The sequence below is a fragment of the Gopherus evgoodei genome, chromosome 11 (assembly GCF_007399415.2).
Source record: "Gopherus evgoodei ecotype Sinaloan lineage chromosome 11, rGopEvg1_v1.p, whole genome shotgun sequence".
NCBI lineage: Eukaryota > Metazoa > Chordata > Testudines > Testudinidae > Gopherus > Gopherus evgoodei.
Window position 1 is genome coordinate 40,619,425 of NC_044332.1, and position 13,206 is coordinate 40,632,630.

At 46.2% G+C, this 13,206-nt stretch overlaps 1 protein-coding gene across 1 annotated transcript; it reads right to left on the reverse strand.

The window, feature by feature from the left end:
• Positions 1-6,534: 6,534 nt before the first annotated feature.
• On the reverse strand, positions 6,535-11,060 carry DLX1 (distal-less homeobox 1). The gene is made up of 3 exons (XM_030581104.1): positions 9,771-11,060; positions 9,130-9,329; positions 6,535-8,067 (listed from the first exon to the last, which is right to left on the reverse strand). Exons 1-3 carry the CDS (start codon positions 10,081-10,083, stop codon positions 7,813-7,815), a joined length of 768 nt encoding a protein of 255 aa, XP_030436964.1. The 5' UTR covers positions 10,084-11,060; the 3' UTR covers positions 6,535-7,812.
• Positions 11,061-13,206: the final 2,146 nt, after the last annotated feature.

The following is a 13,206-nucleotide window of genomic DNA, read 5'->3' on the forward strand; positions in this document are numbered from 1 at the left end:
CAGGAAGACAGACTGACTTTTCCTGAGAATCCTTTTCATTTATTTGATTTCCATGTAATCCAGATACCACCTGGACTGGCCGCTCCTGGGCATTTCCCAGTGTCTCATCTTTCAAGCCATTGCTTTGAGTTCCCAAACCAGTCCCCCCTCATTCATTTGGATGCTTTTTATCTTGCGCTGGGCTTGCTTTACACAAGCGCTAAACGCACGTAACATTCACTAGCGGGAAGGCGAAAATACATTGAGATACTTTGCATTCAGGCACCTTTTTTATTATTGTTTCCCCATCTTCCTGTCTTATCCACGCTAAGTGGGGTGCCCCCAGACCATTGAGCGCTGGCCAGCCTCTGCCACAGCTACATTTAGTTCAGGCTTTGCAAGGGGCCAGCACCGTGACCATAGAACACTTCATACGCCCGGAGGAAGAGCTGCACTCTAGAGCCACGAAGCACTGCTGGGCACATCACGTTTGCAGGCGGAATAAAGGGGGTGAGGTGGGGTGGGAGATGATCTTGGGGTGGGTTCAAGGTTCGGCTCCAAAAGTTGTGCTGTGCACGGGAAAGCGGGGCTAGAGATTTCAGTTCTCCCCCACACTCTCTTGCACCTTTAGCAGCAAGCGCGCTCAGATTTGCCTGGACTTTCTCCTGTGACTTGCTGTTGGAGGGCTCCTCCCGCCGCGCCCTCTTTTCCTTGGGGGTGGAGGGGTGGCTGCCACCCTAAGGCTCCAGCAGTGGGTCAGAGCTGTGCAGCACGCTCGGATCTCCCTGCTGCATTGACCCCGGGTGGGGAGGGGGATGGGGAGCCGAGCCGAGCCAGAGAAAGAAGAAGGGTGGGAGGGAATCTGGTGTAATTAACTTCTCCAGCTCAGTTACCAGATTGAGTCCAGGGGGACTCAGCCCGGAATCCAACCTGAGCCAGGGGAATCATCTCCCTGGCAAATTTGCAGGGGGAGGCTGGTGAAATTTTGCCATGGGTAGGCAATTTACTCATTTGCCTCTATTAAGAGAAAAGGCATGAGAAATTGAATTAAAGCAGCTCTGGCAAATGAGTTACTTGAGGCATGAATGTCTTCCCTAACGCTGTAGCAATCATATGGCATTAGACACTTCCGGAATCCTATAGCCAACTTGAAAAATCCCAGACCCCCTTTTTCCCTAATTTTTGCTCTGATCTGTAATTTTATCCACATTTGCACTAGTTTGAGCATTCTGGCTCTCCCATCTGAAAGCCTGCAATTACTATATAATTCTTCGCAATTTCACATGTCCTAATATGGACTGTAATTTTTGCGCAAGACAATTTCCTGCTATTTCAAGCATCAACATTGTCAAAGTTGTATGTACATAATAAATGGGAATATCAATGCATAGTTTTTAGCATAACATCTTGACTCCTCGATAATTATATCCGTTCGGAGCCTACGCAGAATTAGCCTGAATTGCATGGTAACTGCTGCTGCTTTAAAATTTTAAAAAATTACTCATAATTTTCCCAAAGATTACCAAGATCTCGAGTGCACAATGTCATCAGCGTAATGAAGAGTAAACATTTATGCTAATAATCTGCAATTTTTTTCATCAGCTATAAAGACAGAGGCTATATAGCAGAAAATTTCAGTCATATTCTGCAAGAGCGGAGCTGCAAAAAAGGCTCCTGCTCTCAGAGGCATCCTCATCTCTGGGGGATTTCAATCCACATTTGCACTCTCGGGATATTATTATTGTGCTTGGCTTCTTCTTTTTTTTCTTCCTCTCCATCCTCTCTCTCACTCTTTTTCTCCTATAACTTAGAAAAATGCCGCCTTCCATCCTTTGATTTGTTGTAAAGCACAGAATTGTGTCCAGATTAACTGAAATTGAAACTGAAGGTAAGGGTGGCAACACAGTTTCATTTTTCTGAAGGGTGGATGAATGCGCTCTGTCGATAAGTTTCCCAGCGCGGGGAGTATGGGGGGGTGGGGGAGTGATTATATATGCACCAACTAATTCTTCCATCAAAACTTCTTGTCAGTTGTGTCAGGATTATTAAAAGGGGGGGAAACCCTCGATGCTCGATATCTAAAGATTCATAGTGCAATGGGGCGGGGGGGTTAGAGGAATCTAGATGTTGTTGTTCATAGGGTCTCTGGTGGATGTGTACAGAATATACTGTGTTTGTGGAGCTGCTGGATTTCAGTGTTTGCTTTGGAATAAATCAGAAATAAGAGAAGTGCAAACAAGCGTGCAGCGGTGTGATGATCGCAGGCTGCTGACCTGTGCGATCAAAGACGATATTTCCTCCCACCTGTTTTAATAAAGAGGATGGGCTGCAGAGTGGGGAAATTTGTTAGGAGAGGGGAACCTAACGCACAAAAGAGGAACCTGGTTTTATTGATTACCGTTTCTTCTTCTAGTTGGTGCTGAGCTGAACAGTTTCTTCTTTGATATGTTTTAGTTAATTTAAAGTGCATTTTCTGGTTTCGGTGATTTTTCGCAAATGTCAAAATTATTCACGGATTAATAAATATGGGGGGTGGTAAAGACAAATCGAACTTTTTCTCTGTTGTGAAACTTGTGAGGGAGCTGCGGGGAAGAGAGCGGACTGTGGAAGGATATTTGATCTGGACGAATTGTGGCTTTATTTTTAACACGGCGGGGGGGGGAGACAGATGTAAACTGGTTTGGACTCTGATTTTTAAAACATTTCTAGATTCAGAGGCTGTGCTCTGCTCTGCAATTAGACTGACACATGTACAAGAGCCATTCAGGGAGTTCTAGAAGACACGCCAGAGGATTTTTTCTTTCTCTTTTTGGTAGAAGATATTAAAGGGATATCTGTTGTTTGGCAATTTTGCTAAGTCTGTCTTCATTACTTCGACATTGTGCATTTGCTAATTTGGAAGCCCCTTCCTATTGACAGTCTTGCTCCATACACCTGCAAGCAATTTGCAGAGCTCCAATATAGGAGAATTGCAGAGATGGCAGCTCACACCTATTTTATTTTTTTTTCCTTCCCTTTTCTCAATGCACAGCAAATTTGGCTTCCAGTGCGTTATCTCTTTTGTTAATGCAAAAAGATTCCCTGGGCGAAAAAATTGCTCATAATTACCAGAGAGATGGGGAAACTGCATTAGAATAAATAAACCTGAAATTACTGTAATTATGTTGTGTTTGATGGGCTCGGCTTGTAATCAAGAAGAGAATACAGTGAAATGATGCTGACCCTCTTGGGTTTGCAGCTGTACGCACACTTTGGGGTCTTTTTTAGCAGAAAAGAGTCATTTTGATCATCATTAAGCGGTGTGTAGCCTATTTCAGAAGTGTTTGAAAATGAGGGCCACATTTTTTTCCGAAAGGAAAAAAAATGTCCCAAAATTGCATTTTGCCGTTTACAGACCCATCCGTACGGCTGTGTTTGCAGGGTGACAATTGGTAAAGGTATAATAGTCGAAATCAGTATTTAATCATTGTAATGAGGTATTGTTTCAATATAAGCACCTTTGGATTATTCATAGTTTAATTAATATCCTCATTATGAAAATCTTCGAATCAGATATTTGATGAACTACTTGTCAGCAACAAGGCAGAATTAATTAGGTCTGTATTGAGATTAACATTTTCAAATGTACAATTACAATAGACTCTAACTCAAGACCGCCTAGTTGAGAGAAAACTAATAATTTCTCTATTTGAACCGTTAGCAAGACGTTATTGAATTAGTAGAAGCTAATATATCTTAAAGTGTTCCAATATGCTTGACCACACCGTTCTGTTCGGTCAAAGGCATTTGGTCTCTGACTGCATTAGGCTGGGGAGTGTGAGATCTGCATTATTATCTGTAAATAATGTAGCCGCTGAGTCAGACAATTGTTGTTCAGCTAGGTGCTGTTAGTTGCTTAGTGCTCACATTTTAGCCGGTGTCATTGCAAGAAATACAGAGTGTTTCTCCAGGCAGAATCCTTCATTCCCTATGAACTCAAAATGCAGCGGATCTCCCTTATCTCTCCCCGTTGGTCTCCTGCTCCGGATCTCCCTTATCTCTCCCCTTTAGTCTCCTGCTCCAATACTGTGTTTACCAGTAACTGCACCCCGTGCCTTATCTTTTGAACGTACATTAGACATGACCACATCATTTGATCACTCATCACCAAGAATTGAAAAATGGGTGCGTGTCACAACAAAAATCGATACAATTTATCATTACCTCCCTCCACACAACCTCCCGGGAGGGATTCCCCCCAGTATGGAAACTGCATGCAAATCCCCATATTGCAATCGGAATAAAAAGCAGATGCAGCGGCTTCCTAGATCAAATCTACCATGTGACAATTCTGGTTTGACATATAAAGCTTTAACCAAAATTACAGCTGTGGTCATCTGATCTTTGCAAAGCCACTTTAATACGTTGTCATATCTAAGCCCAAACCTCGGTCTTAATAACTCTTTACATTATTAGAATAGCTTAGTCAGAAAAATAAATTTTGCAAACTAGCTACTGTGAGCTACTACAGAACCATGTAACTGGCTCCTTTCCCACCACATGTCCCCTGAGTTCCATTTGTGACAGGACTCCCCAATTTTATATCTATTTGATAGCCTTATTAGCTTGCAAATTTCCTGCGGCGATTGTTTTGCTTAAGGTTGTGGGGTTCGAGGGCAAACTGTATCCTTCAGAGCATCCCCGTGATTGCTGACGGCTTGCTCAGAAACATGCTCCTTCGTTTCCTGCCCTGACCAAGTGAGTTTTCAGGGACAGCAAATCTCCACCGGCCCACACAAGCTGCGTGTCAGAACTGCTCAGATCCAACATGCGGAGGAAGGGAAAAGCTCCTCTGCACAATAATCCCTTGCCAAATCCTTGTACCAGACCCGTCGCCCCCTCCTCCCCCCCGTCCCCCTCACCCCCACACAAAACCAACCTGCCCCCGACCCAGAAAAACGGTAAAGCTGGCAATGCGCATTACAGCTCTGTTCCAATAACACGGGGAGGCATTTTCGGAGCCTACAAAGCCTGTGGTGCACAATTTGTAGCGGGATAAACTCTGCTTGGGGTCTTTAAAACTAGGCCTGTGCCCCGCTTTAGTAGGGCACCCAAAAACATGGCACTCGCTTGAACAAACGATCCAGCCTCCCGCGCCCACTCACACACCGAAGGGCTCCAGGGAATATTTCCCTTTCTCCCCCGCTCAGCCTTTCCCCCTTCCAGCCGGGCAGCGGCGGCTCCCACGCCACCCCCACCTCCCCGGCAGCCCCTAGCTTGGCCCGCAAGGGAGGCACCAGGTTCTAGAGCTGGAACGCTCTGTACCATCTGATGTCCCGACGTTCCCAGCCTCGCCTTACCACGTGCCAGTCCAGTGAAAGGTGAAAGCAAAGTCCCGGGCCCCAGGCCGCTCGGATCCCGGCTCGCTTCGGGCGCAGCTCGCCCTCTGCCAGGCCGGCGCTCCGGTTTTGAAGCCTGGTGTAAACACACGTTGTGTGGTTAGAGAGCAGCGAGCACGTTGGTCTCCTTTTGAAGCCCAGAGGGGGCTGCCACTCAAGGTGCTCGCTCAGACCCCGACGTCCAGCCCGGGCCTCTTTGAACTTGTCAGCCCTCCTTTTTTTAACCTGAGCTCTACTTTAACTTTCATTCCTCCAAAATGCGGCCTTTTCCTGGAGCACCTGCTTCTTCTTCTAACCATTTACTTAAAACACACCATTGCTTCCCCGCCATTCAGCCTACGGGAAAAGATTGCTCCTAATCCAAGAGAGGCAGAAAGGGGAACCCAGCAGCTCCTCCGTTTGCAACGAACGGGACAAAGGATGCATCAGAACAAACACGGGGACGATGGGGCAAGAGGGGGCAGAATTTAATTAAAAAGGAGTTTCGGGCCGGAGAATTGAGAATAAACATGTAGCCAAAGCTGATGTTAGTAACATTCCCCACTGAGCTCTAGAGGCCTCTTTTCTCCCTATCAAAACAAAACAACAACAAAACAACCAGTGACTGCTGGCGAATTGCACTGCAGCAAAGATAAAACCCAAAGGAGTCCGCACAGTGTGATTTGTCTGTATCCTCTCCCACAGACAGGATCGTTTTGAAATCCAAAGGCAGGATATTCTTAATATTGCCTGTGTGAAATGCCCGATGGGATCTTACATATATATCACATCATGTGTATATTTATATACACACACTCACATCCCATATGTGGAACACAGCGAGCCCCTTATGTAACCATATAGATCTGTCAAAGAGATCTCTTGATTTGTTCGTCCTGTTAAAATTATCTCTCTCTGGAAAGTCTCCCACGTGGATTGATCTCCACGACACTCAGATTTATAGAAGAGACCGCAGGTCGCTTGGCCAAGGCCTAATTCCCAGTCTGGAAAGAGGCTTGCATTTTCCCTTGCGGAGGACAGAGTGTGAAACCTCAGCTGATAGTGTATGTCTGATCGGATTGCAGTTTTCCCATCCCCAGTGCTCAAGTCTGCTACAAACACTGCACGTGAGAAAATGCGCAGGCAATAAACAGCACACATGCAGCGTCTCTTTTTCCAAACCATAATTTTACTGTCTCAAAGAAACTTTATAACTTATGTACAAAGATTTGTGTTTTTCCCCAAATACAAAGCAATAAGTTAACATTCTCAATATAAAACTAAACTTTGACATATAGAACACTAGACACAACTGATCTCAGTTTATCACATCTTCCGAACTTCACAAGTCAAATGTCAAGATCTCAGGTCACAAAGCATCATGTTTTACAGCCACACAAAACGGAACGGAAAAAAGGCTAAATTTGTGCAACATGTTTACAGAACAATAATAATAATAATAAAGAATAAAATATGTACAGCGATCAGATCCTGCACTTCAGTAGCGCATGTAGACTTCAGATTGGCATTCTGCGGTAAAGCCTCAAGATTTCGTTTAAAGCTGCATTGTGTCACGTTAGAGCCAATTGGCATCTCTTCTTCCCTCCCATCTCTTTCCAATTGCTGAGTATAGGGAACTATTTTCTTCCTTTCCGTCTCTTTACATTACTTAAAGCGATGAACAGCTGCCGTGATTCCACTTCCATATTAAATAATGTGTATTTCTTTTATTTGTTAAATAACACTAGAGATGTGAAAAATGCAGACCACTCGGAACAAACCTCTCCACACCAGCAAAGTATAAAAGTTATTGTACACGTTAAAAATCACATCCTTCTTTTTGCTGTTTTTGTTTTATTTTGTTTAAAGTAAACTGTGCGTCGAAACAGTGCCCTTTGCAAACCAGATAGTCCATGTGTTTCTAGCACTCTTACAGTGGTAATTTAAGTCAATAAATTAAATCCCCATCTCTCCCTTTAACAACAACAATCAAAATGTACACAGACGAGTCGTGAAGGGTACAGGAAAATGCAAAGAAAAATATCTGGCTATAGTACAGGTTGTTTTCGCATTGCTGTTAAAGAGGAGTGGGGGTGGTAAATAAATGACCTACATTTCATCAGCTAGACACAGACAGACAGACAGGACAGAGGAGAGCTTTTTTCCTCTACAAACATATTTTTCTGATTGTCCCACAAAGCTGAGGGTCGGCTTTTCTCTCTGCTCCCAGGCTGTTCTCCGGCTGATCTAATGGCTGCTCTGTCAGCTGTCAGCAGTTGGGAACCAGCCCCGCATCACATCTGTGCTTGTCTGCACCACGCTAGGGTGCAGTGTTAATGGCTCTATGGACAAGAGACTCTTTTCTCGGTTGTTCGTTCTTTTTATTTCCCCCCTCTCTTTCTTTCCTCTGTTTATTGATTGGATTTATTTATTTGTCTGGACCGATAGTGCTTGAAATGGGGAAACTGGTTTGTGATCACATCAGCTGAGGTTGCTGCATAGCTTCTTGGTGGGCTGAAGGGTACCACGATGTGTAGCTGGGTATGTAAGTGCCCGGGGTCCCCGTGGAGGTCTTACCCGATGACGAGGTGGTGTTCCACACTGGGGGGCCTGGGGGCGAACTGGCCGAGAGCGCCCTGCCATTCGCCAGAGCGCCGCTTTCCAAAGCTGCCCCTCCCTGCTTCATTAGCTTCTTGAATTTAGATCGCTTGTTCTGGAACCAGATCTTCACCTGCAACACAACAAAGATGTTACTGAATGGGGAGAAGGGCAGAGGGAGACGGGCTTTGTGTAAAAGTCTGGAGACAATGTGCTCCGCACAGAGACTTGCCAGCGCCTCTATGGCAGAATAATGGAAAGTTCTTAGCTAGCCCTGACTCCTAATCTCAACTGATACCAATACACCAATACACCCCAATACCTGGCCAAAGGACTGAAATACACTCGCCTAGGACGGCCGGGATCAGGCTTTTAAATTTCCAATCAAACTGCCTTTCAGCAGGAAATCTGTTCACACTCTCACGGCATTTTGCTGTCAAAGCAAAGATTTAGGAGTTAGCAGCGCCCATTTCCCCCTTTCCCCTCCCAGAAAATGGGTGCACGTGGCAGTAACCTGCACCGGAGCTACAGTTTAAACATGGGCTTGGAACAGTAATACAATCAATACACAAATCGTCCCCTTTGGAAATGAACTCGAGTCTCCTGGTCTCGGTCTCCTCCGGGCGAGTGTTCATTCCAAGCAGGCTCATTTCCAGGGTTTCCTTTCCCCTGCCTTTGCTAGCGGTGAGGGTGAAACCGGATTTTGTTTTGTTCGATCTCTTCTCCCGGAGCAGGCAACTTTGCTTCATTGTTATTGCTCCAAACTAGCCTAGTGAGGTAACACTGAACCGACCCCACACGGCCAGGCGCCCACAGCTGGCAAAACCTACCCTCAGCTATGGGAAACTTCGTCTCCCGTTTCAAAAATGCCTCGAGGATCAATTTAGAAACGCCGTGGCGAAGCCTTTGCAATGAACACACAAATAAAGGCAGGCCGGAGGCTGGCGGGGAGGAAGAGGAGGGCGATGGGGTGTGGAAGGCTGAGCTATTAGCTCTATTGTTCCAGCAATCCGGCCATGCCTGGCCCCAGAGCCCCCAGACAGAACCTGGGCACAGGCTTTCCACAAGCCGGACTAAGGCGGCTCGCGGTCCAGGGCAGGGCCCTCGGTGCAAAGGAGACAGAGGGGGGAAGAGGAAAAAGCAAAGCGCTGAGACGGGCTGTGAGAAGGGGAGGACGGAGCAGCGGCTGCTGTACCTGTGTCTGGGTGAGTCCCAGTGAGGCTGCGAGCTCGGCTCTCTCGGGCAGAGCCAAATACTGAGTTTGCTGGAATCTCCTGTTCAAAGCCTGCAACTGCAAACTGGAATAAATAGTCCGGGGCTTGCGGATTTTTTTCCCTTTCCCATTAAAGCGAACTTCCCCTCCTTCTACAACCGTGCTTTTCTCCGCGTCGGCCCCTACAACCACAAACGATGCACAATAAATAGGAGTAACAACAGCAGCAGCACCAATAATAACAATAATGAGAAGGAAGAAAAGAAAAGTGAAGACCAAGTCGAGCTAACAAAGGCTCCAGGCGATTATGGCAGTCCAGGCTCCTTCCCAGAGAAAGTTTGCTATTTTTACAGGCTGCAGTTTAGGTTTAATTACCCTTAATTGCATACATTGTTTATAGCGCTACGCAATAAATAATTACGAAGACTAATACGTGCACATCTGGGTTGATTTTTTTCCAGCCGGGCATTGTGTGCTCTGTGTACTGATCCTCGCTGAGCCTCAGCCTTTTCTGACTAATTATTTTTATTTTATTTTTATAGATATATTTTGATACAAGCAGCTTCCCTCCCTCCTTCCCTTCCCCCCACTCCTCCCCCCTCCCCAAAGCCAAGTGCACCTACCTGTCTCCTCTAACCGGGTCTGAGTCAGGCTGGAGCTGTTGGGGTAGGATTGCACTGAACTGATGTAGGGGTTAGACGAGTGGCTGCTGACCGAGTTGACATAGGGGTAGCCCAGCGGTCTGGAGAAGGACGAAGCTGTGCTGTACGAGGTGTCAGGCTGAGAGTGGCCAGCTGAGTGTAAACAGTGCATGGAATAGTGTCCGTGGGACATGGGAGAAGGAGACATTTGCTGGCTGGGTGGCCCAAACTCCATAAAGACAGCCTTCCCTGAGACAGGGCTATTAAGACTCTCTGGCATGGTAGTCATGGTCATTTCTTGTCGCTTGGTCTGTGTGTGTGTTCTCTCTTCAGCGTGCCTTTTTGGGGTCTGTTGTGTTTCTCAGGACAGGAAAGAACCCAATTTAAGCGGAACAGGGCTTTTCACTTTCCATTCATAAGAAAATGGAGTTTGTCTCTTTGAAAAGTCTAAGCATGATGCCGTGGATCTACACAAACTCGCCTAAAAGCTTTGACTCAGCCAAGTCTATGAATATTCATGCGCTGGCGGAGCTGATTGGTCCTCCGTCTTGCATAATCGCTTTGGATTGGTCAAAGGCGCTTGAGGCTCGCCCGGACCCCAGTGAGTGAGACGAGCCGGACTTGGTGAGCGGAGAGTCCCCCGTCCCCCGTGTGTGATCATCTGGAACAGGCAACGCCGGAGAACACAATGAAGGCGACGAGAGAGACTTACAAGCCAGGGGCGGGCGGCCCAAAGTTACTCCAGGCGATGAGCCTGCGAGCCAAGGGGCTTCACGTCCTCCGGGAGACCCCCGAGCCCACTCCCCAGCCCGGACACCCTGTGATTGCTGCGTCCAGAGCCTATTAGTAAACAAGCGCGGAAGCGCCTCGTCTGCTTTAGCTGGAGAGAAACAGCAAAGGAGGCAGCCAGGCAAGGAAGGACCGCAGGAGACACAGCAACTCCCTACAGATCTCTCCCTCCTCCCCCTTCCCTGCACGAGGCCCTGAGGGTTATTACACCAACCTCTGCTGCTCTGCTCCTGGGGCAGGACAGTCCCGGTCCTTCCTGAAACACACGGGGTGACAGGCACTGGGAAAGGTGGTCTCCTCTCAGCAAGCCCAGATCCAATGGATCTTGTTAAAGGCCTCTTGCCACCCACTGATTTCTGCTTCAGCATAAAGGAGCTAGTACCTATAGATAATTGTGTGATCTAAGCTGCAGTTAGCATACTGTTGGTGTTTGTGTGTGTGTGTGTGTATATATGAATGTATACACACATATAGTCGCATATCCATAGGCACAGTGTTACACACATGCATGCCTACATTCTGTGCCCACACACAAATATCACTAATATCCGCCACACTGATTTATACCATCTCATAAATCATTGCTCGGTTTTTGCTGTCACCTGAGCTGGACCTTTTCAGTTTTTTTCCTCCCTAAAGTATCTAATTGTGCATTGAAACCTGGGATGAAAACTTCCGTGTACCTGCGTGGTGACAAGGTGGGACTTTGGAGATCCTGCACAGAAAGCCTGCGCTGAATCCCAAATTACTTTGTTAGACAATTAGAAAGTGTTGATAATTATTTCTTTCATAATTTAGTGGTGTGTGGCTGTAACAGGAAAACGAGCTTGTGAAAGTTCACACGTGCAGATGTATTAGTTACTGATTCATTTGATTAAATGCTAGTCTCAAGTGCTCTGATCCACAGCTGAAGGCGGCCCCATTAGCATAACACTGATGTTTAATTTTCATACGCATAATTAGCCATATATTTAACACTAATAGCAACATGCAGCCTTTCAGCATTAAACAGCCTGGGATTTGAGCTGGCCTGAGCTGAACTTTCTCGGTTACACCTAGATTGTCTAGGGTGCGCAGTTATCACAGAACCAGATCTATGTCATCAAGCACATTTTGGCAAAGGGAGCACTCCAATAAAAATGAACATTCAAAACAAATCACATTGCTGATGTCGTTACAGATATTAGCGGAGGCTTCTCTTCCCTGAGCTCCTGCGGCTGCTCACGATATTTCTCGCTCGGGGTATCAGATGGGGGCACAAATATGGCAGGAAGCGTAGCTGGGACTCAGCTAACCCCCCAAATACAACCAGATACCTTTGCCGGCGTTTATTAGAAGTGTAAACTCTTCAGGCACTGGTGATCTTTGAAGCAACCAGCTAATGAGCGTGCAAGCTGACAAGTCCAAAGCCTCTCTGCTCTTTTTTTGCTTTAGTGGCTCTGTCGGTTTTAATTGCCCATTTCCTAGCGCCTGTTTGATATCCTTTTTGGTTGCGATGCGTAAAGTTCATTTTCACAAAGTAGCTGCGGATTGGTGCGGGAAGAAGGGGCAATGGTCTATCCCCACATGGACTCCTTTGGCAATCAGCTCTCTCCCCCGTGCTCATCTTTTCAGCCCTGGCTATGTAAGTGATCATTCGAGGCGGGTTTGGGGTCTTAGACAGAGAGGGGATGGTGACCGTTGTCAGAGATCTAGGAGAGGTGTGATGAATAAGCAATAGTTAAGTAATGTCTGTAGTCAAACTGAAGGGAACTGGCTAGCCAGACTGAGTAAATTATTCCAGACAGCTGTAGATATGTCAACTACTAAGCAACAAGAGTGTGCAGTTGAGGATGTTCATTGCTAGATAAATGCCGTGCATGAGTGTATTCACATCTGGAACATAGGAGGGGTGGACTCCACTCTGTGTACATGGGCATCAGATTCTGATCTCGGTTACGCCGGCGGACTTTCGGAGTAATTTAATTGTCTTCACTATCTTTATTCCGGATCCACAGTAGTGTAAGGGATCTTCCTCTGCCCCATTCTGTTAAACGTGCTCTATATAAATTAGCTCAGAATGTGTACATTGGGCTTTGATAGCTGCGTGTCCCACAAGAGAGGAAAGCGCAGGCTGAAAACGCTTAGCTTTTTCTCCTATCTACTGGGTTTGGTGTTTTGTGTGTGTGCATGTGTCTAAATCCTCTCTTAGTCAAAAAGACCGTTATGATTCTCAATCAGTACTGTGCTCGGTTTTATCCCCTTTAGAAGTATGGGACACAAAAGCCCACTGTAATTGTACATAACACCTGTTCCCAGAGAGCCTGTCTATTTGCGTGGTTCTGAACACAGACTAGCGAGATGCTCTTCCATCCAGACTCACAAATATTTACTTGTTTGGAAAGTCACTGGGGAGTAGCGGGACAGCCCTAGCTAAAGTTGTGTGATGGTATCCAGACGCATTGTGAAGCCTATCCTCAAGCTGGAAAAAGTTTGGTGCTAGCAAATCAACGCGGAAAAAATAATTAAATCCTTCTAAGCCTCATTCATAATGTCTACCTGAAACATAACTTGCGTGAAGTATTTTAAAAACGAGTTGGTTTCCCATACAGCCGAAAGGTTTTTACTTTAGTAGTCACCTTTATAATTA

Excerpts from the sequence above, each read along its gene's own strand:
- DLX1 (XM_030581104.1), bottom strand. The coding sequence starts at position 10,083 with ATGACCATGACTACCATGCCAGAGAGTCTTAATAGCCCTGTCTCAGGG. Across the intron at positions 9,330-9,770 it reads GACCCGGTTAGAGGAGACAG|GGGCCGACGCGGAGAAAAGC; the intron begins GTAGGTGCACTT and ends TTGTGGTTGTAG. Across the intron at positions 8,068-9,129 it reads TGGGACTCACCCAGACACAG|GTGAAGATCTGGTTCCAGAA; the intron begins GTACAGCAGCCG and ends GTTGTGTTGCAG.